This window comes from Taudactylus pleione, unplaced genomic scaffold (genome assembly GCF_031769625.1).
Source record: "Taudactylus pleione unplaced genomic scaffold, aTauple2 ptg000032l, whole genome shotgun sequence".
NCBI classification, from domain to species: Eukaryota; Metazoa; Chordata; class Amphibia; order Anura; family Myobatrachidae; genus Taudactylus; species Taudactylus pleione.
The window spans coordinates 488,438-515,673 of record NW_028284434.1 but is presented as its reverse complement, the minus strand read 5'-3'; the positions used below and the strand labels follow the sequence as shown (position 1 = coordinate 515,673).

Genomic DNA, 27,236 nt, shown 5'->3' with positions numbered 1-27,236 from the left:
TCATCGCTAAGGCACCAGAATGGATAGTCATCACAGAAGACAAAGATTGAGGGCATATCACAAACAACTTTTCATACCGCTCCTATGCGGCTGCAGTCACCTCAGAATTGAAGCATGGATTCATCCTCAAAGCCAAAAGCCAGTTTAGAAGGTTCATGCACTTCTTGCTGGGCAACACTCTGAGGTATCTCTAGCTGGGCAGCACTCTGAAACATCTCTGGCAGGGCAGCACTCTTGGATACAAAATCATATGGAACAGACTTAAAGACAATGACTGGACATACTGAACTTGAAACTGGATCTGCACTGGAGACTGGACAATGAAAGATTCAGATAGTTTAACTTCACGCTGCAAGGTTTTGGCAAATTGGCCCTGAAAACTGGCTATGGAGCTGGTGCTTTTGAACATTAGACATGTTTTGAGAAATATTTCTGACACTACTTTAAATTTTTATCCTCAGATTGGATGATACTTTTGAGGAAACGTGGAGTCACATTGCATAAACTGCCCAAGGAAGCAGCCAGGTGCTGTGAAATGCAATTTTAAGTGAGATTTTCATTTGTGTGTTTTGCTTTAGTTTTTAAGCCTGAATTCTAACTTGTGACACACTGCGTTTTTATTGGTATTTTTAATTATTTTTCAACCATTGTTGTCTATTTTACATTTAATTTATCAATGACAATATTGAGATGTAATATTATGCCATTAAATTAAGTAATAAATAATTTATCTATTTTTGTTGGGTGATCCCTTGTTTGCCAATTGCAGCCCATATTTCATGTTTGTGTAAGATGGTGTTTGATCACCTATATCTTAAGTGCTGACTCTAGCTTTAACAGTCCTATATTGCTATTCTCCCATTTATGGAGAGTAAGGGACTAGTTTTGCATAGCAGAAGAGTCACAATGTAGTTTTCATCTACTGTATAAAGTACTGTTCTCAGCAACGGAGGTACTCTCCTGTTTTCAATCATAAACTGTACGTCGCCATAGCATAACAGTACAAGCACTTATATGCCTCATGCATGATTGACAGAGCCTTAAAGTTGGTTGCTATTTCTAATGGGCTCCATTTTGTTTTGGCAGTCCATTCTATTATAATGTTGTTAGCTTATTCACCCACAAAGTTAGAAATATTAAATAATAACAGTGTATATTTGCCAACACACCAATCAATTTATTTATGGAGACCAGTGGCAGAGAGACAAAGATCCTCATTTTACAAGAAGGAATACAATAACAGTTACAATATTAGTTTAGTAAAAAAAGCTTGTATGTTAGTGGAATTGTAGCAGACCAAAGGTAACACATTTATTATATACAGGATTTCAGAAACACAAATGACTAGTCTCTGAGAACTCAGAATGGGACAGTTACTTGAAACAACAGTGGCAAACAAATGTTATTGGCTGTACTACTGCAACACCTGTTCTGTTATCACTGCTCATGCATTTAGGGCAAGGCCTGTGTGCTCTCACCCAGTCTAAAATACCATTATTATTATTATTATTATTATTATTATTATTATTATTATTATTATTATTATAGATTTGTATGGTACTCATTATTGCTGGACAGTAGGAAAAGCAGGACATACTGTCCATAAGAACAGTAACATACAATTTAGACAAAATAAATACAGACATGAATAAAAAATGTAGAGAGGACGGCACATGAGAGATCATACAATCTAATTGGAATAATGACGGGATTTAGCTATTATACAGCAAATGTAACTTACCTATACGTTGAATTGGTCCAAAAGTAATAGTTCCATCCACCGGATTAGCACTTCGAGTTTTAAATTTAGGACAAATCTAGAATAAAAAATTTGTATTTACTATGTTACAATAGAAATGTTAAACACAAATGATGAGCAAACTGAAAGTCTAGTAAAACGTTACCTCTGTATAAGGTTATCACCATCATTTCATGGCAGCATAAAACAGAGAAGAATTACAGTATACAGCTATCCAAATTACATGAGTATTTTACAGAACATATTTAAAATAGTAAGAGGGGCTCTGCTAGAGACCTGCCAATGTTTCTCATGATGGCAGTGCCATAGCAGGGCACACAGTCGCCCTGGTTCTGCACTCCCACTTCCCATTGTACATGGCATCATACAGCATGCACCAAGGGATGAATCGGAAGACCATGATGGGGTTTTGGCTTTACTTGTAGCAGGGTTCCTCTCCAGGCACCCCACAAGAGACAAAAGAGAGGTGGGATGCCATCATGGTCGTAATCATGCAGCCCACTTGACCTTTCATCTAGAAAGTGGCAGTGGTTGTTATGGCTCCACATGGTGGGGAACCAAGAGATATAAAATCCATTGCTCTAATTTTTAAGTGGCAAACACTTCCTCTCAAGCTGTATAAATGGAGAGGTCCAATTTCATGGACACCACAACTTGGGAGAAATAATTAAATGATATGTGCACCGCTGCTTCTCTTAGCATGGAGGGGGAGATGTACAGTATTAACCCTTGTACAAAAGGCAAGTGGAGAAGTTTCCAGTTATAACCAATGAGCTTCTAGTCCTCATCCTATACACTAATTGGTAGAAGTTGATTGGTTGCTATAAAGAATTTCTTCACCTGTCCACTGGAAGGTTTGATACATTTCCCAAGATAAAACACTAGCATGTACAGAGACCGGACAAAGCTGCATTAGAAACACATTGGTTAGAGCTCTCACGGTGGTGAGTTTTCCAAAAGTTTTTGGCTCCTGGCATGATACACCTCAGTTCTACTACAGTAGTTGTTAGTCAAACATTTGTTTATAAAATGGAATTAGTGTTTAATTTGATGATGTTAAAAAATATTTGTTTTAAACAGTTAATATTTTACCATGTCACCTTTAAAAAAAAAATTCTGTAATTTATGGATTTAGTGAATATGAGCTACTTGTCTTAAACAAATAATTCTTTATAGATAGTTTAAGTTATCAAACTACAGCATAAAATGTTTACTTACAGGAAGACATGCACCTGATTTACTACACAGATGAATTTGGCAATGCAGGTAGACGTAATTGTGATTTATAAATTTAAAAATTTGAAAAGAGAATTGTGATTGGCTGGAAATTCCCTTTGCGTGCACTTCCACTGTTCCATCTGCCTTGTTAGGACAACTGCACAAGATTAAGAACAAAAACACATTGATTTAATGCAGTTAGAGATAAATAAGTAATAAGTAAAATACTTTAACATATGCAGCTGTTATTATCTTATGAGCAGCCTAGTGAACCCTGCACAGAATAATTTGTCGCTGTGCCTCATCAGTGTACCAGCTCATATGAGTATATGAACACTGAGACATGTAGCACCTCAGACCAATGCACTCCATGTAATATCTGTGTAGCCCAGTGGTCCTTCTGGCTGCTGGTACTGGCTCTGAGGATAATAATTTTATAATTATTTTAATTATAATTATAATTTCTTAACCTTTTTCTCAAAACAAATCAAGGATAGACATGTTATACAGTATATTTCAAAATTCTCTTGTTTTTTAAGTACAGTAGCTACCAATGTATTTCTATTCCTGGCTATAAGTTACATTATATTCTTGCTAATATCTAGTTCATGTATACAAATTTGCCACATCAACCAAACACTGCTGGCTGCTTTCAAAGTACACTCTCAACTACCTGTCCCCAATGTTATGCTGTGCTGCCTCATTTGAAATGTAGTATTCTGTCTTATTTAACCCCTCAGTATCTTACAATGTCAAATATAATAATGTCATTTTAGAAATGGGATGCAGTCAGAATGCAAACAACGGAATCCCAACACTTGTCAGAATACTGGCACCAGCATCCCTACCGCCAGAATCCCAAAGGTTAGGGGGAGGGTTAGGGCAAGGGGTTAGGGCTAGGCTGTGGTGGGGGAGGAGGTTAGGTTTAGACTGTGGGAAGGGAGGGTTAGGTTTAGGTACTAGGGGGGAGGTTAGGTTTAGGGTTAGGGTAAGGGGATAGTTTACGCTTACTTACCTGGAGGCATCGGCATTCTAACTTTATCGGGATGCCGGCATCGAGATTCTGACCATCGGGATTCTGAGCACCAGCATCTCATAACCAACCCATTAGAAATGTATATTTTTATTTTTAAATGATTGGTTCGTTTCTGTTTACTGCATGTATTTATATTTATTAACAGTAACTTAATAACAGTTACAGCAGAGAAGGAAACTCACGCTAACATCTAATTTTTATATATTATCATGGTCATATTTCAAAATAAATTACCTGTCCTGGATTATTGAATATTGTGTAAGATCGTTAGCATTATTTGTAGGTGTGGCATAGCATTTTTGCAGAACTATGTAGAATTGACGTATGTCTCCTTTGGAGATAAAAACTCCAACATATAGTCTATCCTTGGTAGATAACATCAATTCTCCTTGTTTGTAAGGTGTAAGATAACTCCGATCTGTGAAAGCAGCCATTATTACTTCAAATGCTCCTGTGCCTTCAATGAAGAGATGTATTATGCTGTAAAATACAAAGATATTAAAAATAAATTGTTTTTAAACACAGTGGTATATTTACTAAGCCTTGGATGGAGATAAATGTACTATCAGAGTGTATAGTGTATGAGAACTAATGTATAGTGTATGAGGACAGTGGGCCATTCCGCGAGAGGAGGGTAAGCAGGAGATATCTGTGATATCTCCTGCTTTAGTTTCTTAATGAATGGCTCGATAACATAATTTTTACATTTGCAGGTGAAAATGTTCAATTTCACCTGCTTTTGTAAAAATTAAGTGATGATGAATATAGCCCATCTCTGGGGATGTAGCATCATCAGCTTTATATCTCCTCAGCAGATTGTGCAATATTAATTTATTTAACATACATTTTATAATAAAATGTACTGTTAAAAGGCAAGGAAGTGAGGTATAATCATTAGCAAAAATATGTAAATTAAAATAAATTGTGTGAATTGAAAAAAAATGCTAAAAGAAATATAAATCACTATGGGGCCTATTCATCATCACATAATTATCACTAGTGATAATTAGTTGTAAACTCATTGCAAGTTTAAACAATCTTTTGCAGGTATTCATCATGTCTCGCTAACAAAAGTATCATTTCCGAAAAGCTGCTATTTTTGTGTAGTCAGCTTTCGGAAATGTGATACTTTTCCCCTGCAGCTGAAGTATCTATAAGCATTTCCTCACTGCCTGTCTCTCTCCCCCCCTCCCCTGCCGCCAGTATCTGACCAAGCCCCCCTTCCCCCAGCTGCCACTGCTGTCCAACCCCCTTGCTGCCACAGGTGTCTGTCACGTTGCTCCCCCTCTTCTCTGCATTGTGACTACCTCCCCAACATGGGTTGCAGGTGTCCATCCTGGCCCCTTCCTCCATGGGTATCCATTTCCCTCCCTTGTGGGTGTAGGCCTCCCTGCAGTATTGCTGGTGTCTGATTGGCACCTAAATTCTGCCCCCTCCCCCGACCTGCTCCCTCTTTCCTGTGTGTCTTCTGCCGCCGGTGCCCCAGAGCTCTCAGCTGTCTGCACTGCCTTGGACCTCTAAGCTCCGTGGCTTTGCAGTGCAGACACAGCAGGGAGGGTTTTTAATAGATCCCTCTGGTGCCTTGTAAATCTTCACAGGCTGCTGTGTAAACAGCAGCTTGCAAAGACTATTGGGGGCTGTACGCCATCTCAGGGTATGCACTTTCTGATGTATTTCTACATACCCATTGAAATTATTGAGGCAAAATTGTAACCAGGAGATATCTGCGATATCTCCTGCATAACAAGAATGATGAATGGGGCTGACACTTAAATTTTACAAAATGTAGTGACATTTTTATTTTTCACCTGCTTTTGTATAAATTAAGTGATTATGAATAGATTCATATTTGGGTCAGGGCTTTGGTGCTGATCGGGGGGTTCGGAATGGACACTCACATGGGAGGAAATGCAATGGTCACTCGCAGGGGGAAGAGGGGCACTGGGACAGACGACTCAGGAAGGTAGGGGGCACTGGGACAGACACCTTCAGCAGAAGGGGGGTTGGACACCAGTGGAAGCAGAGGGAAGGATGGCCAGGATGGACACTGGTGGCAGGGGAGGAGGGGAGACAGGCAGTGAGGAAAGCCTTATGGATACCTCAGCCACAGGAAAAAGTATCACTTTTCTGAAAAGCTGACTCTGCAAAAAGAGCAACTTTTTAGCAGTAATACTTTTGTTAGAGAGGCATGATTAATGCCTACAATAGATTTTTTAAACTTGCAGTGAGTTTAAAACATAATTATCATTAGTGATAATTATGTAATGATGAATAGGCCCCATAGAGTATAAATATTGTTACTTGTGTACTAAAAGATAAACTGGCTAAGGAACCTTAAAATGGGGTTCAGGACATTGTCTAAGGACACATTCATATCCAGTGGGTATGTGCAGGACACATTAAGGATATATTCTTCTCTGTAGATGATTTGCGAAGGGTTTTGTGCCAGATAAATTGCATTCTCATAAATGGCATGCGTTGCATTTGTCTGCAAGGAAACAAGAGTAATAATTGGTAAATGTAGCTCAGGTATAGAAAGAACCTGATTTCATTAGCATTAAATATATGTGCTTCGTCAGGTCAACATCATTAAGCTCTCTGCTCCAAACAGTGAGACTGAGAGATTAGCCAGGCACTAAATGACCTGGTAAGGGACAACAAAAGGCCACCAAAGGAGGGTCACACTTTCACTAATGTATTATGCATGAGACTGGTAGGGTAGTAGCCAGGAGCTCTAGTGAGCAAGGCGGCTGAAATCTGCCCTGAGGTTTGTGGGTCATTGCATTACATACATATAAATATATTTCCTATGATGTAACCTAAGGAGGAGAAGAAAAGGTCCACCTGCTCATGTGCAAAATCATCTAATTAATAATCCTCATGCACTGCCGTAATGACTATGATGTAACTTTGGTAACCTTAAAATGTTCTTCCATCTTCAGATTACTTTATAGTCTTGTACATTCTCTCAAACCAACTTTATTAACTAAATATGTTATTTTATTTTAATTTATCATATAAGCTTTTTAATCTTCATTTATTTCATCAGTCACGGTTCTTTATTTTAGTTGCCATTGGATAGGACACAGTACCAATCTCTGAAATCAATTATTTGAAATGCAGAGACCTCAGCAGAGTTGTTTTAGTATCCAGTATTGTAAGTATAGACACATTTGCTTAATGATATCAATACCGTAAACATAGAAGGATATAAGAAAGACAAAAGTATGTAAGTAGTACAGTATGAAAAAGTTATAGGAAGATATATTCAAGACGATGCATTAAAGACTTATCTCCAATTCAGTGTCTTGTTTTAGAGCTATATGAATAAGTAAAAGTAGCATTCTGTATGATACCTACAATTAGTGTGGTTCCACATATTCCATCTCCAAGAGGCCATCCTACTGTAACACTACTTTCGCTGTCATATAAATCATGACAATTTTTTTTATTGACATGCAGGTCATTTATATCCATATTAGAATCCTTAAGATCGTTTTTGTTAAAGGTGACATTAATATAAGTAGCACCACATTGGAGGTGAGGACATAATTTTGAAGGGTCTAAAAAGAAAAAATATATAATAAAATGAATCTAGGCTACAACAAATTTATACAGTTGTTACACATTTAGTTTTCAGTAATCATTGGCTCTCATTTTAAAAGATTAAATGCGTTGTTTTTCCTAAATTGGACTTGTCATGTGTTTGTACTTTACACTTTGGCTTTTTATTGGGATAATTTTGTGTAATAATGCTGCAAAGTAAGAATACTTTCAAAAATAGAAATGTTAATAGATAATTTTTAACAATAAACAAAATGCAAACAGAATGAACAGAAGATAAATCTAAATCAAATCAATGTTTGGTGTGACTACCCTTTGCCTTCAAAACAGCATCAATTCTTCAATTCTTCTAGGTACAATTGCACACAGTTTTTGAATGAACTCAGCAGGGAGGTTGTTCCAAACATCTTGTAGAACTAACCACAGATCTCCTGTGGATGTAGGCTTGCTCAAATCCTTCTGTCTCTTCATGTAATCCTAGACAGATTTGATGATGTTGAAATCAGGCCACTGTGGGGGCCATATCATCACTTCCTGGACTCCTTGTTCAGATGTACAATAATGAGTGTCTGCAGGCAACAGTCAAGCATGGTGGAAGTTACTTTCACATTTGGGGCTGCATTTAAGCAAATGGAGTTGGGGATTTGGTCAGGATTAATGGTGTCCTCAATGCTGACAAATACAGGCAGGTACTTATCCATCATGCAATACCATCAGGGAGGTGTCTGGTTGACTCCAAATTTTTCTGCAGCAGGACAATGACCCCAAACATACAACCAATGTAGTTAAGAACTATCTTCAGCATAAAGAAGAACAATGAGTCCTGGAATTGATGGTATGGCCCCCACAGTGCCCTGATCTCAACATCATCGAGTCTATCTGGGATTACATGAAGAGTCAGAAGGATTTGAACAAGCCTATATCCACAGAAGATCTGTGGTTAGTTCTCCAAGATGACTGGGACAACCTCCTGTGCAAGTGTACCTAGAAGAATTGATGCTGTTTTGAAGGCAAAGGTTGGTCACACCAAATATTGATTTGACTTAGATTTCTCTTCTGTTCATTCACTTTGCATTTTGTTAATTGATAATAATAAGCTAATAACACTTCTATTTTGAAAGCATTCTTACTTTGCAGCATTTTTTCCACACCTGCCTAAAACTTTTGTACATTACTGTACACCTAACAAGGAAATATAACCCAGAAAATGAAGACCATTTTTTCTCATTCACATTTTCAAGTTTGTGTTGCATAAGTACTGTATTCTAATGTATACGGTTTATGTGCATCAATTTACCTAGAGACTACAAATTGAGTGCCATCCCGTTTCACATTTCTACACATCTATATTTATTTATTTATTTTTCTTCATTGCCTCCCCTGAGTCGAGTTTGTTGTCAAGTTGGCCTTTTTGTTTTTGAATGCCTGCATCTGCCGACACGTACATTGCACATCATCAGCAATGTGTAAATCATTGCAGTTGTGTATGTGCTGGCAATATGCAGGCACATGCTTCACCATCTAGAGAAAATCTCCAAATATTGGTTTTGGGTGATTGAAGTGGCAAGAGGATTACACAAAATGGGTGGATAACATGGGCAAGATGACCCAAAATGGTGGTGGCAGCCATAATTGGTGGCTGTGGCAGGTGTAGGAAGTTGCAAATCTCAGTAGATTATTACTGGAGATGAGAACAAACTGAAACTTATTTACTTTTATCAAAATTGGAAACTCAGCTACATAAATTCTACCCAGCAAGGTGAAAGTGTAATTCTTACTGTATCGTAAACAAAATAAATTCAGTATTATAAATGGCTGGTATTTTAGTTTATTTTTTCAGATTTTATTTGTTACCTTTAATAGGTATTGTGCCCAGACTTATGGTTGAATCCGGATCAGGTGAACCACTGCTACCAGTTACTGCTGGACAGACCTAAAATAAATTAGATGTTGTGAGAGATGTTATATAAATCATTTTGTTAAAGTATGAAAGACCTATAGGCAGCACTCCCAACATGAATTGCAAATCCACCTCATTGAAGGCCTTCTCTGCATCTACAGTCTAGACAGTAAAAAGGCCTAGATAATGCTGGAATCCTTTCATAAACTTGACTGCAGCATGGCAAGAATGGTGGACTCTTCATGTGTACATTAATGTTTCTCATAAAATTTACTTTTTTTCATTAAGGACGACTGGCATAACCAGTGATTTTATAGTGCTCCAACCCTCTACAACTGCTATATCAGGGATTAGCTATATGGGCTTTGAGAAAAATCTGGCATAATCATTTGATTTAATTTACATAATAGAAGAGCCAGTTAACTTTACCTTAAATAACTAATCACATACTTCTACTTGCTGACAAAATAAATCAAATATAGCTAAGTCACTAGCAAGTCTAGTAGTAAAATATAGTTTAATGAAACACTAAAACATACTAAAGTAACTTTAAATAAAACTGAGAGTGAAATAAGCAGAAACCATACAATACAGCATACAGAACCTCCCAACTGAGCCTAATTCAGTAGAACAGTCTCAATTTGAAGGAATTACAAAGTCATCCTACAGGGCGGCACACTCATTCTAAGTTACGTGAAGGTTGTAGTTATGTCACTGCTTATCATGGAGAGTGGTACCACACAGCAGATGCTTGCATCACATTAAGGGTATTTTCATGATAGGATAAAATGCTTGGGGTTTGCATAGCAATTTAGCTCAAGCAGCATGGCCACTTCCCATTGTGGCTTGGACATGTCACCAACCTGATGCAACCACACCTTTTTCAGATGAAATGTGGGCATTTACCGATTTAAGAATTTAACAATACCTAAATAATATATCAGAGTAGCTTCACTTGGGCGACTGTATTCATGATGTAGACAAATATAATTTTCTTCCATGCTAATGACTCTGTATACTTATGCAATCTGATGATTTTCTGACTACTAGATTCAATTAATATTGCACATTCCCTCTTATAGTCTTATAATTTTGGGGGGCATAGCAGTAAGTTTTTGCTTCCTCTTCCCAAGTCTGAAAACATTAAACAGAATAGTTGCCTAAATAATAAGAAGAAGGTGGAGTCCTTTGTTTGGAGTGTTAAGCAGAACAGAGAAATACCATGGGCAAAACACTAGGAAACCAAGGTAACATGCCAAGAAGTATTTTCCAAAATGTTCAAATATTTTCCTGGGACAGTTCCCTGCTGGGAATGAGCATTTCCAAAGGTTATTCACAATAATGTCCTAGTGGATCTTGGTGCATTTCAACCCCCAATATGTCATACTAAGGGGTATATTTACTACAGTGATAGTTTTTAGAAATGGAGATGTTGCCCGTATCAACCAATCAGATTCTACTTAACATTAACATAACTAGCACCTTCTAGAAGATAATAGCTAGAATCTGATCGGTTGCTATGGGCAACATCTCCACTTCTAAAAACTCACTTTAGTAAATTTACCCCTAAGTGTGTTTTTTTCGGTATTTTCAATCACATTAACTTCAAAAGTCTAGAGAATAAGTGTAGAGGATAAAATCGTATCTAACATATAGAAAAATATGATTTTTCTTCTAGCTGGCTAATAATAAAAAATAAATACAAAATTATCAAGGAACAATTTGATAAAACCTTGGGCTATCCCAGAAAATTAGCGAAACTATGGGCCGCATTCAGAGATGTACACAAACCTGATGCTTTATACATCTGCAATGGTGGGTGGTCTGTGCATGCAAGTACTTATTGTGTGTAAGTGCAGAACGAGTTCTGTGTCATCATACGCAGAGCCCCATAGACACAGTCTCATTGACCTCAGCTACAGAGCTGCAAGGACCAATCTCAGTAACCTCAGGGTTACTCAGGTGGCCGATGGTCTTGCAGATGATCTGATGCTGCATGTTAGGACGCAGCACTCGGATTTGCAATGCTGTCAGGAGGCATATTTTCTGCTCAGGTGCCTCCTGCAGCATTAGTATATTTTCCAGAGAGGGATGCAGCAGTGATGTGAACTACCGTACGTCCATCTCTGAATCAGGCTCTATGCCATTCTGTCAGTAACATGAGTACTCAAATACTGAAGTATGACACTTATCCACTGAATATAATGTTTTGCCTGTTGCAAACAGTAATCCATCAGATGCAAATTACTAGATTAGCATCATGGTTGCTATATGTATTATATTATTCAGCCACATGTTCTCCAGCTCTTTAATGATAATCTTATAACTTGTACTTACAGGTATACAGGAGCCCAGCTTGTTATCACAAAGGTGAACTTCACAGTGCAGATAGATTTGATTGTATCCTCCAAGGAATTTAAAGGCCTGGATTGAGAACTGAGCAAAACTGGCAATGCCATTTGCTGCAATGTGTATCGTTTTGTCATTTTCATTTTTGCAACTGTAACAAGAAGTGATTTGGTAAATTTAAATTGTCTGTTTAATTAACTTATTAACACATCGGCAGTTTATCAGCTATAGATGATTACTGTCAATATGACATTTCAAAGATCAGTCGTTAGACGACCAAGACTATAATACCATTTACAAAATGTAATAAGTGAGTTATACAAAAGGTGGTGAGTGCTCATTTGGAGCCTGTTCATGGGCCTGGGTAAAGTATTTCCCACACCAAGATGAATAGGTAAGCATGCAGGGACTCATGCTGAGTTAAATGGGATTTGTGTCTAACTCTCAAGAACAAAATATGCCCTGTATATGATATGGCAAACAGGACAATAGTAGGATATGTACCACCTTTACTCCTTCACACAGCAGGATCATATGCAAATGCAAGCTGCAGCTAAAAAAAAGCCCAACAAATATTTGCGTCCAATGGTATCAAATACAATCTGTCTCCAAATATTGAAACATATTTAACTTTGTGGCACTGACGTTATAACTCCTAGGGGCTGATGCAGAGTGGAAAGCAAAATGTGTATAGTTATTGCTAAACAAATAAGCATGCATAGTGTGTGTATTGTCACCCATATACCGTTGTATTGTGGCCCTTACTGGATCCGCAATTTGCATTTTAACCTGAAGACATCAACAGACCCTTGAATCAAAGTGCGCCCACATTGCACACGGCTTATGTTACAGGTAACACATGCAGTACAGCTTTGGCAATGTTTTAATTGCTAACATTATTATACTGTCAAACAGCAAAAACCCCTCCCTACAGTGTTTTGTATATGCAAGGAAAACAAAAACATTACAGCTTTAAAATACACTTAAAAACACTTAGAGATGCATATTTTGTGAATGGGAGATAAAGATATTTCATGTCAATGTGAGCACGGCATTCACAAGTGGCCATTCCTAAGCAATTTGCTAGATTTGACAACCAACATTACTATCAACCAGTATGCGCATCAAGCCCCTAACCACTTGCAAATAATCTGTCTCTTCTGTGCTTAATTCCATTTCTACTTACAGGAACATGAGCTTACTGTAGATTGTCTATGACAGAACGATCATTTCCTGCAGTGATCCGCCCATATCACCATAAGTGAGATGCACTCATTGTGCCCACTCCTCGGTAAGGAGATGCAATTGGGATTTTTATTGTAAAATTGGTCTCTGAACATGCGTAGTGTGAATTTGCTCTCCTACATCTGTTTTAGTACTAAAGGCCTGATTCAGAGATGGAACCAATGCTGATGTTTATGCAATTGAGCGATTATCAGTGAACTGTACATGCATCAAGTTACACTACCGATGTCACTCACAGTGAGGATCTATTTGCAAAGTGACTGACAGGCAGGGGCCATTTGTGGGCAGCAAAAGGGGTGGCAACTCAAATGCAGGCATGTTGTGACAATTTATGGGGTATATCTCTGTCTGCAAAAGTAATCCCATTTGCAATAAAAATGGCATTGGCATTTCAATTCTAGCAGCCATTCTGTGCAGCCATAATCAACTGATCTGAGACTGATGTTGTGTCTTTGTATGCAGTAACTTGGATTTGTGAAGCCAATGATGGGCATCTTAAAACAAATGCTGGTGGCTGCGACATTTGAATATTTTTGCACAGCTGATGTGTACAAATTTGCAGCTGTGATGGTGTTAGTGTATATCTCTAAATCAGACCCTAAGTCTGCATCTGCCCCTTTTGTTTAAATAAGCATAATTATTATTATTGTTATTATTATTATTAATAATAATAATAATAATAATAATAATAATAATAATAATAAACTTTATTTGTAGAGCCCACCAGTGGTCCACAGTGCTTTTATCAACTCAACACCCATTCAGAATCTGACCCTTTAAAACTAAAATACTAACAAAAGAAAACATATTAAAAGAATAAAAGCCACCAGTGATTCACAATGTAGAGGACACTTGCTTTGTCCATAAGTATGTGTTGGAACGAGCCAGGTATTGTATGGCAGCAATGTATATTTATATTCATAAAAAACTGTTTTATACTATTACAGCTCAAGTTAATCATTTACAATTTTTCAAGAAGCTATTGATTTCAACAGCACAAAATGCAATTCAATGTTATTGAAAGTCAGAGAGCACTCTTACTACATATATTGACACTTAAAAAACAAAAACACATTATTATAAAGTTCCAAAAAGTTTATTAAATATATTTTTTAAATCTTTACATAGAATAAAAAACTCTTATCTTTATTTTTACATTCAACAAACAAGCACCTCAATATTATTTTGGGGCTTTTGTGTTGAATAGAACTGGGAAAAAAAAAATCTCCCTTGAAATGTCAACACACATATAACATTATAACTTACCTATCTTTGATGATGTAATATTTCAGAGCTCCATAAAAATTTGGTATCGCAGTAGCGAAACAGCTCTTTAGCACTAAATTAAATCGAGTGGTATCTCCTTTAGTAATAAGAACGCCAACGTACAAATTGTCCTTTGTAGAGAGGACATCTTCTTCGTCACGGGGTATGCTGTAAGCGGGATCTCTGAAAAGAGCCATCTTGACCTCAAAGTTCCCAATGCCGGCAAGTATTATGACAATTGTACTATAAAAGACAACAATAACAATCCATGAGTTTCTGGAATTACAATCAAAACACTACAGCTGGAACATGATTACTTTGGATAGAAAGTACAGCTTAGCACCTGTCACACAGTGAGTTGATCGTTCACTATTATTTGCAGCCACACTGCACTAGAAATGTTAATATAGGGGTTAATCTACTTAGGTACAAGTTTTAAAGTTGGGGAAACCATCCTGGACCCCAAAAAAGTTAAAATTTTGTTAGCAGAATCATACAGAAGGCTGTTAGTAGGCATAAGGAAAGTCAAAAGGCTGATTTGTGCTTTTAAAAAAAAAGTCAAAAACTTGTCTGTTTAATCTCAAAAGAATTAAAAAAATGCAAAAAAGTAGAAAAAAAGTGATTTTGAGGGCAATCATATTTTTTTAAATAGCGTAATTTTTTATTAAAGGATTAATTTTTCTTTTTAAAAATACTTTAATTAAATTTGAGGTTGATTTAGCAGTAATTTGAGATTTCTTTTATACCCAAAAATTGCATTATTGGACCAGTTAAGATAATTTAAACTTCTAAATGTCTAATTAGTTATTAGAGTGGCTGTCTAAAAAGTTCAGCACTGTGTCACTAAATTTTTACCTTAATATAAAGATTTGTCCTACCATCTTACACTCCGTCAGGGATGTACACAGAAAAAAAAATGTGTTTCCCTGGAAAATAAATGTGAATTTTGAATTGGAATGCTACTGCAATTCGCATGGTGAGTTTGGAGTGAAAACCAACTCGCACCTAATTGGATTGGGCCCATTGATTTTGCATTTTTTCTCTCTAGGGCACTGGATAAGACCTTTAAGGTTAAAGGAAGGTTTTCTATCTCTCTATGGTATATTGTACATGTGTGTTTTAGGGAATTTATAAAAATTACTCTTATCTGATCTCAAAATTTAACTGATTTTCTATTGGACACATATGGATGAAATAAATAAGCTGTAATAAGCTGCATATAAAAATAGTGTATTTATATACCCACATCATAAGCACAAAAAAGCTTTTTATGTTTGCTTTAATAGTGAAAAACAAATTCACTATTGGGTTTGATTCAAATAAAAAAATCTTTATAATACAAAAGACGTAGTGTGATATTCTCATGTAAATATGAAGGTATCATAAAATATAGTTTTGAAATACTGTACTATATGCCCATAAACAGGTGTAATATATGGATGATCACACCGACCAACTTCAGTGGTGTATTGGCAACCAATCAGAAGTGGCTAGCTAGTGTTGCCAACCATGATCATAATCATTATCAACAATGTATTTTGTACCAGGCTTCTTTTGATATAGCCACTGACAGGCATATATTTGCCACTTTTCCAAATATACGGTGGTACAAATGGCAAATCTGCATATAGACAAAGGAATAGGTTTCTTTTTGTGAGCATGTGCAGTTGAAATTTGTATGTTTACACTACACAAACAACCAACATTCACTATGCAACATCCCTAATATATCTGACTTTCACTAAGATTTAAAACAACAAAGACCAGACTTGTTATTGAGTTAGTATAAAGGGTAATATTCTACCGTGCAATGTTTGCAATATAAACCTAATAGCTACTTAGATAAATCAATATTGTTCAAGGACAGCATCAAATGGTTTTACTGTCCATTAATTTTATTAACTTATTTCATTTTCCTTTGCTGCTTCGTCTGTACAAACTTCTGATTTTCATGTGTGTATGAAGAGTCAAATCATTAACTGTACATATGACCTTAATGTTTTCTATTGTCAGCTGTTCATACAGGATACTGTACATACAGCTTGTCGACTGTAATGCTGTTGATACTTGACAGTCAATATGTCAACAGCATTATGTCAATAATAGATTGCTGACTATAGTTGCAAAGTTATTGAAAGCATTTAACTGTGTTGGCATTATAACTATAAAAATGATTGACTGTTTATAGTATTACTGTTCATAGAAGTTAAGTATATGTAGGTATTAAAATCTACTGCAATTTATGAGAACATAGAATAATTCATTATAATACAAAATATATAGAAAAATCTCATCTGATTTATTTAATTCAAAGGTAAAGATAACGTGGCACTAAACAAAAATACAATTTGATCCTGTATGAAAACTTGTCTTAATAACATTTTCAAACATACATAAATAATATATCTCACCAGACAAGGCCCAAAGAGAGCATTCTATGCCATCAAATAGCTTTACATAGGCTGATTACTGTATTTGTTGATTAAAATTGTCATAAAATTAGCACCTTATAATCGGATTTAGAGCATTCTCCAATGATACATTCATGTCCAGTGGGTAAGCACAGGCAGCATCTATAACATATGTCTCTCTAATGATTACTAAAGAAGGATGAGGCGGCAAGGTCACTCTGTTTTTGTATATGGCATGCGTCTTATTTACCTGTAAAATAATAACCAGAATAGATTTCCTCAAATCCAAATACAGCACCATTAAAGTATTTCATATAAAAAACATATTACATATTTTATACATTTTATAGTATTAAACTAATTTAGTATCAAACTAATTTTAGTAATATAGAGGTATTAAAGAGAACCAGTTAACTGTGACAGAGGCTCTTTTATTAAATACAGGCTATTCTAAGATGGCAAATACAAAACATTTGTCCAGGTTTGTCCAGTAGAGGGTATGCTAACTGTATATTGGACAGTGCTTGTATTAGAATTGTACAACAGGAAATTGTTTGCATTTTGTACATATTTGTTTCTATATTGTATACATTTATTTTTAAATGTCATATTGTTGTACATTAAGTTGTGAGCCTGACTGAGAGCAGTTGATGGACAAGTGATTTTGAGGAACACACCAGCTTGAATTACTAAATTCGGTGGCAGTTGAACTATTTTCTGCTATCTAATCATTTCCCCATACCCAATAATCCTCAAGAGTTCAGTTGACAGAGTCCAAATTTGCATATAACTAGTGATGTACTCCCTTTTCTGGGCATGCAGATAATTGGATCATGTTTCCCCCTTCCACTATCTTTCATTGGTCCACCCATACTACACAATGCTACTGCAAGCTGTTTAAAAATGCAAGTCACAAGTAATTACTTTATACACACTTCACCTCCATCAGCTACAACTGTTATTCCACTACCATATGCATCAATTTCTCCCCACACATTTTAGATTGTAAGGTCTTTTGGGCAGGGATATCTTTACCTTTCATGTCATTGCAAGTAATTTGTGTATGGCATTACCCTCTCAGTGTACAGGGATGAATAATATATCATTGCTTTATTAGCAAAGGGAAAATAATAGTTATCAATTAAAGTATATTTCATCTTATTATTTCAAACTGTATATACAGTACTTTATAATGCTGGCCTTATTCTCTGTTAATTAACTCTTCAGCTGCTACATGAAAACTGCATTAAAAATGGGCTAAATGGCTTCACATGGGTTTATTCCGACCAATGTGTTCTAAAATTTAAACAAACCATATTTAGAACACAGTACACATTATTTCTCATAGCACACTACTGTACCAGTGTAATACATTATTTTGGTAAAAAGCACAATGCATGAGAAACACTTTTGCATAACTAAAACAAATTTTAAATGCATTTTATCCATTTTTCCAGGTTATACAAGTGAACAAGTTTTATGTAGGGTACACACTTTGCAAATGGATTGGTCTGGCCATAGGAAACAGTGTTAAAGTCATTGTCAGTGGTTCCTGCAGCCAGCATATGGGTCAGTCAGTTATCTGTACAAACAGGCAGATGCACACGATATATCTGAATGATATATCACATCTGCCATGCTGCATGGCATAGTTCACAGATATATCATGTGTACCCACCTGCAGATGGACTGAACTGTATACATAATTTGTTGGCTGTATGAACGATATATTGTTCAGTGTGTACCTAGCATAAGGTGAAAACTAACATAGATGCAGCATTGTGTGATGTATTCATGTAAAGCTAAGAAAGTAGAAATGACAATGTCACAATTAAAGTTTTTCATACATTACACATTCTCATGTTTTACTTACAATTAGTTGTGTACCACAGTATTTGTCTTCAACCTTAGATTGTACTAATATAGTGCTTACACTATTTTCAAAACCAAGGCAGGTAGGGTCAATGAGATGAATATTGGCAAGGTCTATCTCATGGAGTTCACTCTTTTTTAGAATAATGTTCATGTAGGTTGAGCCACATGTGATTTCTGGGCAGATGTTGTTTGAAGCCCGTTGAACCATTCCGAGTTTCACCAATTCATCTGTAACTACAGCAAGCAATTTGCAGCAAAGAAAATATCAAAACAAATGAATTGTGAGAGTAGGAAATATAAACGTGGCAAAAATAATAATCCAAATATTGAGCATAAATAGTTTTAAAACTGGATTAGCAATTTTAAAAGCGTTTAATCAGAGAACTTAATTAAAATATCCAACTGATCTTGCAGAATTATAAGAAATGTATTGATAAGCTAATGTTTTAAGGACTACCACTCCCAAAATCTATACAAAAGTAAACAAAAAACAAGTTCTGTTTATAATAGTTATAAAATGAAAGGTAAAAAATATTTTTACAATATACATTTATTATTAAAAAATATAAAACATTAATCCAATATATACCGACACATAATAGTGAGAGAATGGCTTGCAAAAAAGGTAAACACTTATCAATAACAAAAACTAAATCCAATACATCAATCCAATATATACATGTAGCAGAGGAGTTGAACCAAAGCACAACCAGCTTGGTTTTGCCTTTACAACAATTGCCGCTTTCAAAATACGGGAAGACTCGCAGGAGTCCCTGCAGCAGCTGCGCTTTGCAACTTATTACATATGCATTGGTCTGTAGTCACAATATGAGAATAAGAAGATAATGGACCATAAATGACCACAGAAAATACCAATGCACCACAATAACACTGATTATGTTTCTAGGAGAAGTACTGAAGCTCTATTGCTGGAAAACAACATTTTATTATCTATACGATATCTACACATTTTATGCTGATTACAGAATTAATTTCCTGCATGCTATCCGTCACTCATGTTATATAATAATAATGGATAAAAGTAATAAAATATTTTACTTACCACTAATAGCAAAAGCAGAAGCAAGGCTCATATGAAGGTTAAACATCAGCGCAAAAGTGAGCACTTTACAGATGACTGGAGTCTCCATTGCAGGGTGTTTGCTTTACTTCTATGCACAAAATAAAAGCACATCCACATTTATATTGTACATAAAATTACCATGTTCGTATTGTTGTATTGCTTTGCAGTTCTGTAGTAAAGTAAGGAAACTTACCAACAAGGTGATGTGATTCTTATTTTGTAATAGAAAAACAGTAATAAGTGAAAAAGAGAGTACTTACTTTCAATTGCTTAAGCTGTTTGTAAAGTCAGCTTTGGGTATTGTTAACTACTGTATATGGCACATTGCAACCAATATATAGAAGTAGATCTCTTCCTTATTGCCCTATTTACCTATAACCTTGTAAGATAATTCTGGGAGGATGAAGGGCAATAAATCTGGTCTCAGGACAAGAGGTAGTTATACAAAGGCTATATTTGGAGATGTTGCATTACAGTGAAGGCAACAAATTGCATTGAATTTGTCAGTTTTCACACCCTTTTGTTATATACTGTATATATATAGATCTTTTAAAATGCATAATTAAATGTGTCACAGATATACCAAGTAACCTTGACCCATTGGGCAAAAACTAAAGAATAGCTTTTTCTAAATGTAAAACTTTTAAGCCAACAATTACATTTTCTTTTACAATCACACACACACATGGGACTAGGAAAAGCCTGCCAAAGTGAAAGTGAATATTATATTTGCCCTTATTGCTAAATATACATCAATGTTCTTGGGAATGGGACCCAGATCTAAACCCAGAATGCATTTATGTTTTATATACAACTTATACACACAGCCTGCAGGTAATTTTATACAATATTTTCAACAATTTTGTGGCTCAAACAAAGTTTCAGTATATACATGAAACAGGGGCATTTCTAGAGAGGAGGGGGCCCATGTGCAGTCTCCAACACGGGCCCCCTCCTCTCCGTCCGGCGGCCAGCAGCACACCGAGCTGGAGTTATAGACTCTGCATATTAGAGTGTGCTCAGAGTCTATAGTGTATGCACATGTCACCGGGAAAATGGCCATGGCAGCCATTATCCCTGTACTGCGCATGCACAAATGATGGGAAAATGGCCACCGCGGCCATTTTCCAGTCAATTTATAACACCAGATGCCCATGCCAACATGGGACTCCAGACAAGTAAGTATTATTATGGGTGCAGGTTATGCTGTGTGGGGACCCAGGGGCCCATGTTCCCACACACCCTGCACCCATTACAGATATGCCCCTGACATGAAATTAATTTATGTTTCATATACACCTTATACACAAAGCCTCAATGTAAATTTATACTTTAGTTTTAATAATTTTGTGTCTTAAATAAAGTTTGTGTACATTGAACCATCAAAATGAAAAGGTTTCACTATCTCAGTAATGCAAAAAAAAAATCCGTATTTCGGAATATTTGGATATGGGAGACTCAACCTGTATTACATTGTATTACTTTGTGTACATGACAAAGTTATTAATGAGGTGATCTAATATTACAATGTGCTTACCTGTTTTATGGAAGAGGTATTCATTGGATTAGTAAAACATTACTGTATGTAACCATGGGATCTGTGTGGACTGTGTGCAGCCACTGGGAGGTCACTGGATGGGATCAGAAGAGGAACAGCAGTCAGTACTAGCCCATTGAGGTGCAAGCGCAGGGGTCTCAGGACTAGATCCCCCAGTGACCGGGCTATTTGTAGTATAATGGCTTTTGTGGCTGGTTGCTTTTGCCTTTGAATGTGTTTAAAAAGGCCACTTATGTGGGCTAATATTACTTGAATGTAGTAAAGTCTCTCTGGCCTGAGGACAGTCTATTGTTTGACTAATTATTCTGGTGAGTTTATTGCGACTTTACAACTTGCTGCCTGTTATATCTAGTGAGTTGTATGTTTCACATGAGAAGCATCTTGAGGACATGTTGTGTCGCAGCGAGAACGGTAGAAGCAAGGTTTTGGAGAGTTTGCATATACTCACATTCTATTACATATGGCGAATCTTATCTTGCCAGGATCTCAAATGAATCTTGCACATTTGCCAAACACACACTCTAATACATTTACCCCCTAATGTCTAAGGGATTCATTACCTCTTTGTGAGTTGATCCTCTAAATGTGTTTTCAGACCAAAACTTGAACTACCCATTGTGTGGAGATGATGAGTATGAAATAATCATTTAATTGAACCTGTTATTGTAGCTTCAGAAAATGTACTTGTGTAAATCATTTTAAAGAAACTGCTTGTAAAAATATCTATATACAGTATAGGCTTATACAACAATTTCCTTGTAGGTTTCTGTTATTTAACGATCAAAGGAAAGTTGCAGTTTATCTAATACTTTGTTGGTATTTTTAAAATTATTCAATAAAGATTTCCCTGTATGAAAGACTTTAGTTTCATTTGTTGCTCGTGTTCTTCATGATAACATTTTATTTTTAGTTTAGTGTTTTGTAAATTATTTTTACAGTTATTATGTGTATTTTTGTACTGCTATGCATACTATTAAAGTGTCAATCAAAGCAAGTGGAAATTTATGACTGTTTATTCTTGCCAATTCTTGTGCTTCAATCCAGTCATGGAAAAATAAACAAATGGAAATTGCACTCCTTCCAGGATAAGAACAAAATAATACAAGCTAAAAAATTGTACCATACAGGAATGAATAATGTCCACCAAAGTCCCAATGTCCTTTAGTTAATTCTCTTCAGTAAATAAATTTGAATCTCTCCTTCTCCACGTTCCCTTTGGGATACCTCTGTCTTAGTAGACCTACTGGGGGATTTGTTTCTATGTCTCAGATAGAGGAAGTTCCAGCTTCTTCATTAAACAGTCTCTGTATTCTTGGCATCATGGAGAATATGTTATTTATGAGGTTTGTCTACCACCATTCTCAGAGCACTGGTTTATTCTTAACACCAGCATTCTTCTTTTCCATGATAGGAACTTGTCTGGCTATTCCAGCAACATTGTTTCACTTTCTTGACCTTTTTTTTTTTTTTGTAAAGTGCAGTACCGAGGTTGTTGGTTGAAGAGGGTGTCTGAGCTGTTGCGTTTTTTTACTCTGCCACCCTCCCTCGCTGTACGATAGGTCTTGTATGTCTCCTCTACTGTAGTAGAAATGATGTCTGCAGTACAGCTCTCTCCCTCTCTCTCTCCAGTATGTAAATGTGTAATAGAAGCCAAATATGGAGCAGTTGGCTGCCTCTGCAATGAAGCTGACTGAGAAAATGCCAAGAGTATGCAAAGCTGTTATCCAAGCAAAAGGGGGCTACTTTGAGGAATCTAAAATATAAAACATATTTTGATTTGTTTAACACTTTTTTGTTTACAACATAATTCCATATGTGTTCTTGTATAGTTTTGATGTCTTCAGTATTAATCTACTATGTTGAAAATAATTTAAATAAATAAAAACCATTGAATGAGAAGTGTGTCCAAATGTTTGACTCGTACTGTATATATAATATGGAAACAATAGCAAGCTAATTGAGTAAATGTGTTTAGATTTATCATAAATATAAAAGTAAACTATGGTGACAGGAGGGCAGAGGATGGCAGAGTAAGCTAAGGATAGTGGTGACCCTGATATAAGGTGTTAAAACAAAATGTTTTGCAGATCATTGGTAGAAGTATTCTGGGAAGAAGATTTATTATAAAGATACCTTGTTTGGGACAATATATGGGGTTTGTTATTAAGAGAGACTGTAATTTTTTCCACAGCGGCTAAGTGCCAAATTATTGCAATGATCAGTAACATAGTAGGGGCATTTTGCATGAGAGGCAATCAAACATGTTGCTGCGTTGACAACCTAAACCATGGTTTTATCAGCAGTTCTATCCAAATCATCAATCAGGAATCCCAGAATTAAGGATAATGGGTTCTTACAGGTAGAATATCAGTTTCTTTGCCTATGAGATCTACAATCTCATTCCAGGATTTTTAAAATGTGGAAAGTGTCCACTATATGTGGATGAAGGTACCTTTTTCACTGCAGCCTCTCCAACACTAAGGTGAGACTGAACCAGTATACAGTATATTATGCAGCCTAGAGGGTACAGGGTGCCACTTATAGTAAACTTTACAGGAAGTTTCTTGTATCTTTGTGGAAGTAAATAGACTGGAAGTACTGTAGGAAGAATGTCGTAAAGGACAGAAAGCATTCCTTCTCCATGGGTCTATGGCAGCAAAAAAAATAAAATGAAGTCAGATTATAAATCATTGTTAAACAAGCTAAGGATGCATCACATTTTTTCACCTTGAAGTATGTAAAAGTATATTTAGACTTTAAATCACATAATGACAGAAAGGAGCCTTTTACCAACACATCTATGACCAACATGAAGCTTATTGCACCAAGGTAATAAGCAAGCAGAGATCAGAGTGGGTAGGTACTACATGACCACACCTTCAAGATTTGGTCACACCCCCTCTCTTTACCCAGGCCCATCAATGCCCTTGATGGCCCTGGCAGGTGGCTTAGAAGTCCATAAAAATATTGATAACTTCAAATGGACTTTGGATGTGACCCCTGGCCATATGGACCTTAATTGAGACTTTGGACTTTGTTGCTCTATATGGACTTTGGCATACAGCTACAGAGAGATAGACCTTTGACTACAGCCCAACTGCATGCAGATTCTACGCTAAAAATGACTGTTTATTTTTCTGCAAATAGCCACCTGGTAAATATTTGCTGAACATGCACCTAGTCATTTGGGAGCAAGTCCTAACTACAACTGTCCCACAGGAGGGTCACTTACCATTTTTGAGAGATATATACAGGTTGAGTCTCCCATATCCAAAATGCTTGGGACCAGGGGTATTTTGGATATCGGAATATTCTTTATTTTGGAATAATTGCATACCATATTGAAATGTCTTAGGAATAGGGCCCAAATCTAAACACAGAATGCATTTATGTTCTATATACACCTTATACACACAGCCTGAAGGTAATTTTATACAATATTTTCAATAATTTTGTGGCTCAAACAAAGTTTGTGTACATACATGAAATGCATTTATGTGTCATATACACCTTATACACACAGCCTATAGGTCATATTATACTTTATTTTTAATAATTTTGTGCCTTAAACAAAGTTTGCGTACATTGAGCGATCAAAAATCAACGTTTTCACTATCTCAGTCATGCTAAAAATATTCCGTATTTCGGAATATTCCGTACTTTGGAATATTTGGATATGGGAGACTCAACCTGTATACAGATATTCACATATTAGATCCATTTTCTTCATATTGATTTTAATGTAATAAATATAATATTATTTCATGACACATCCGTTTCTTGTTGTTTTTAACACTTTGAATAATTTACAAATTATGGTTAAAATTTTTTGTATTTATATTTTTTTATTATGCCAAATAGGGGTGAGAGGTGAAGGAAGTAATAGTTTTTCAAATTGTAAGTACAATAGTCGTAAATTTGACAAGTGAAACTAATAATTGTGCAAAGCTAGGGGATACATGCACATGGAGACAACTAGCAACAGGGAACAGGGTAGTCAATGAAACCACTTTACTTTCTTATTTTTTCAGTTATAACCAACTAGATGCTTAATATGGGTTGAACCAAGACACTACCTGGATAAAATGGGATTGTATTGCTTCATACAGAGTGGATAAGACATTTACATAGCTGAGACAAAACAGCATCTGGTACCTTAACCAGCAGTGTTTGGAATAAATTATGGAGCCTCAGAGGGAGGTTTTGGATTATTACAACTATATTTCCCAACCTGGAAATTATTTGTTTTTTTCCATTTGAACTGATTTGCTTTTATACAGGACTGAGGGATAATTATAGAAAGAGTCATAGTTGCTGGTGTGGAAGACACCTAAATACATTATCTTATTTGATTCCAAGAAAATGTGTCATTCGCTTTTAGGAGCACCAAATGGGAAATGGCTCCAGAAGATTTAAGGATTTTATAAAGGTGTGGAAGTGATATATTGGGGCATGAAAAAGTAAGAAGAAATCATCGATGAACAGAGGTTTTCTAGATCACAGAGCCTACAATATCCCTAATGATGTCTGGAGAGAGTTGTTTCTTCACTGCCAGGGGTTAATAGTTGCACAACAATGAAGGCATAGAGTGAACATCACTGTCTCATGCCATAGGTTGCTGTGAAAGGACATGATGCAATCCAAATTACTGACTGAGGGGAGAGAATATAAAGCTTGAATGCCTGCAAGGTTTCAAATATAATGGACCAATTGCCCCTGTCTAGTACTTACTGTGCAACCAGACAAAACAAAAGAGCAAGAGTTTTATTTGAATTGACAGAATGAATAAGACTGATGACATACATGTTATTATCACATTATTGTCTCCTTTTGCACAAAGCCAACTTAACCATTGTTGGACAAGCAGGGGCAGTACTAAGCGCTTTGCAAGGAATTTGGCATACATTTTATTATCTGTGTTCAACAGCTAAATTGGCTGGTATTTGTAGAGATGAGCATTTAAGGAGTCAGAGAAATATGACAGAACATAATTTAGTGGTACTGAGTCATGACTCTAATCTGTACGCCAGAATCTGACCTTGTCACAAGCAAAATGCCATTTTCACGTAAATCTTAGCTCTCGCATATTTTCGATCACATATTCCAATCCTGAGTTGAAGCAGGTTAAACGTAATTTTACCATGAATCTCTCTGCTCACTTTTTTAATCACTTATAAGGGCACTGTGATGATGCTCATCTGCCATTTGACCCTTGCATGTGTAGGCAAAGGATCACTATCAGTTAAGTTTGAACTTTTGAACATTTCAGTCATTTAATAGCACAGTCTGCTATTTAATTCAAGCTATCAGTTCTGAGAATGCATTCAACATTTGTTCGATATGTTGGGTTTGTTACTTAACCCTTACTGGGAAGACGGCATAGCACTACAGTTTTAGGAAGGGAGAGTGCCAGATTGATTGTGTCATGCTGGTGGAATCTTGTGAACTCAAACTGGGTCCAGAGTTTAGTGGCAGAGAAGGAATTGAATGCTGGAAACCTGCTAGAATTATGAAGTTTCTTTGCATGTGGGATTAAGCCGCAGATAAGGGTAATACTTCTAGTAGTAAGAGAGATGGTCAGTAGCAGCAGACAAAACACAATAGGTTCTTTTGGACCATACAAAGGTTCTGGTCTTGAACTCTTAGAACCTCTGACATTGGAGGTAGAGGAAGTATAACAGAGTCTTGTCTTGTCCCTCAAGCAAGGTTTGAGACCAGGAGAACCTTGGATAGCCCAGGTGCTTGTGTTTAACTGAACTGGAACACAGTTTAACTTGGACTGAGCTGGGCTTGGACTGGACTTGGACTGAACCGGACTGTATCCAGGCTTGAATTGAACCATACTAGCACCAGACATGGACTGAAGTGGATTGGATCCCGGCTTGGACTGAAACATACTGGCACCAGACTTGGACTGAAGTGGATTGGATCCAGGCTTGGACTGAACTAGGCTGGTACCAGACATGGGCCT

The 27,236-nt window shown here is 36.4% G+C and overlaps 1 protein-coding gene across 1 annotated transcript; it reads right to left on the bottom strand.

The window, feature by feature from the left end:
• Positions 1-101: 101 nt before the first annotated feature.
• Positions 102-27,230, bottom strand: LOC148538902 (uncharacterized). Its single transcript, XM_088452088.1, has 12 exons — positions 26,633-27,230; positions 18,622-18,857; positions 16,844-16,998; positions 14,338-14,580; positions 11,815-11,977; positions 9,432-9,510; positions 7,374-7,576; positions 6,347-6,501; positions 4,248-4,493; positions 2,978-3,134; positions 1,742-1,817; positions 102-313 (listed from the first exon to the last, which is right to left on the bottom strand). The coding sequence occupies exons 1-12, from the start codon at positions 27,228-27,230 to the stop codon at positions 102-104; spliced, it is 2,523 nt and encodes an 840-aa protein (XP_088308214.1).
• Positions 27,231-27,236: the final 6 nt, after the last annotated feature.

What these genes read in the sequence shown, in the direction of transcription:
- LOC148538902 (XM_088452088.1), bottom strand. Translation starts at nt 27,230, where the DNA reads ATGTCTGGTACCAGCCTAGTTCAGTCCAAGCCTGGATCCAATCCACTT. An exon ending in TATTACATCATCAAAGATAG is followed by an intron (nt 11,978 to 14,337) that starts GTAAGTTATAAT and finishes TTCTTGTTACAG; the next exon opens with TTGCAAAAATGAAAATGACA. An exon ending in AATCAGGTGCATGTCTTCCT is followed by an intron (nt 1,818 to 2,977) that starts GTAAGTAAACAT and finishes TTTTTATTCTAG; the next exon opens with ATTTGTCCTAAATTTAAAAC.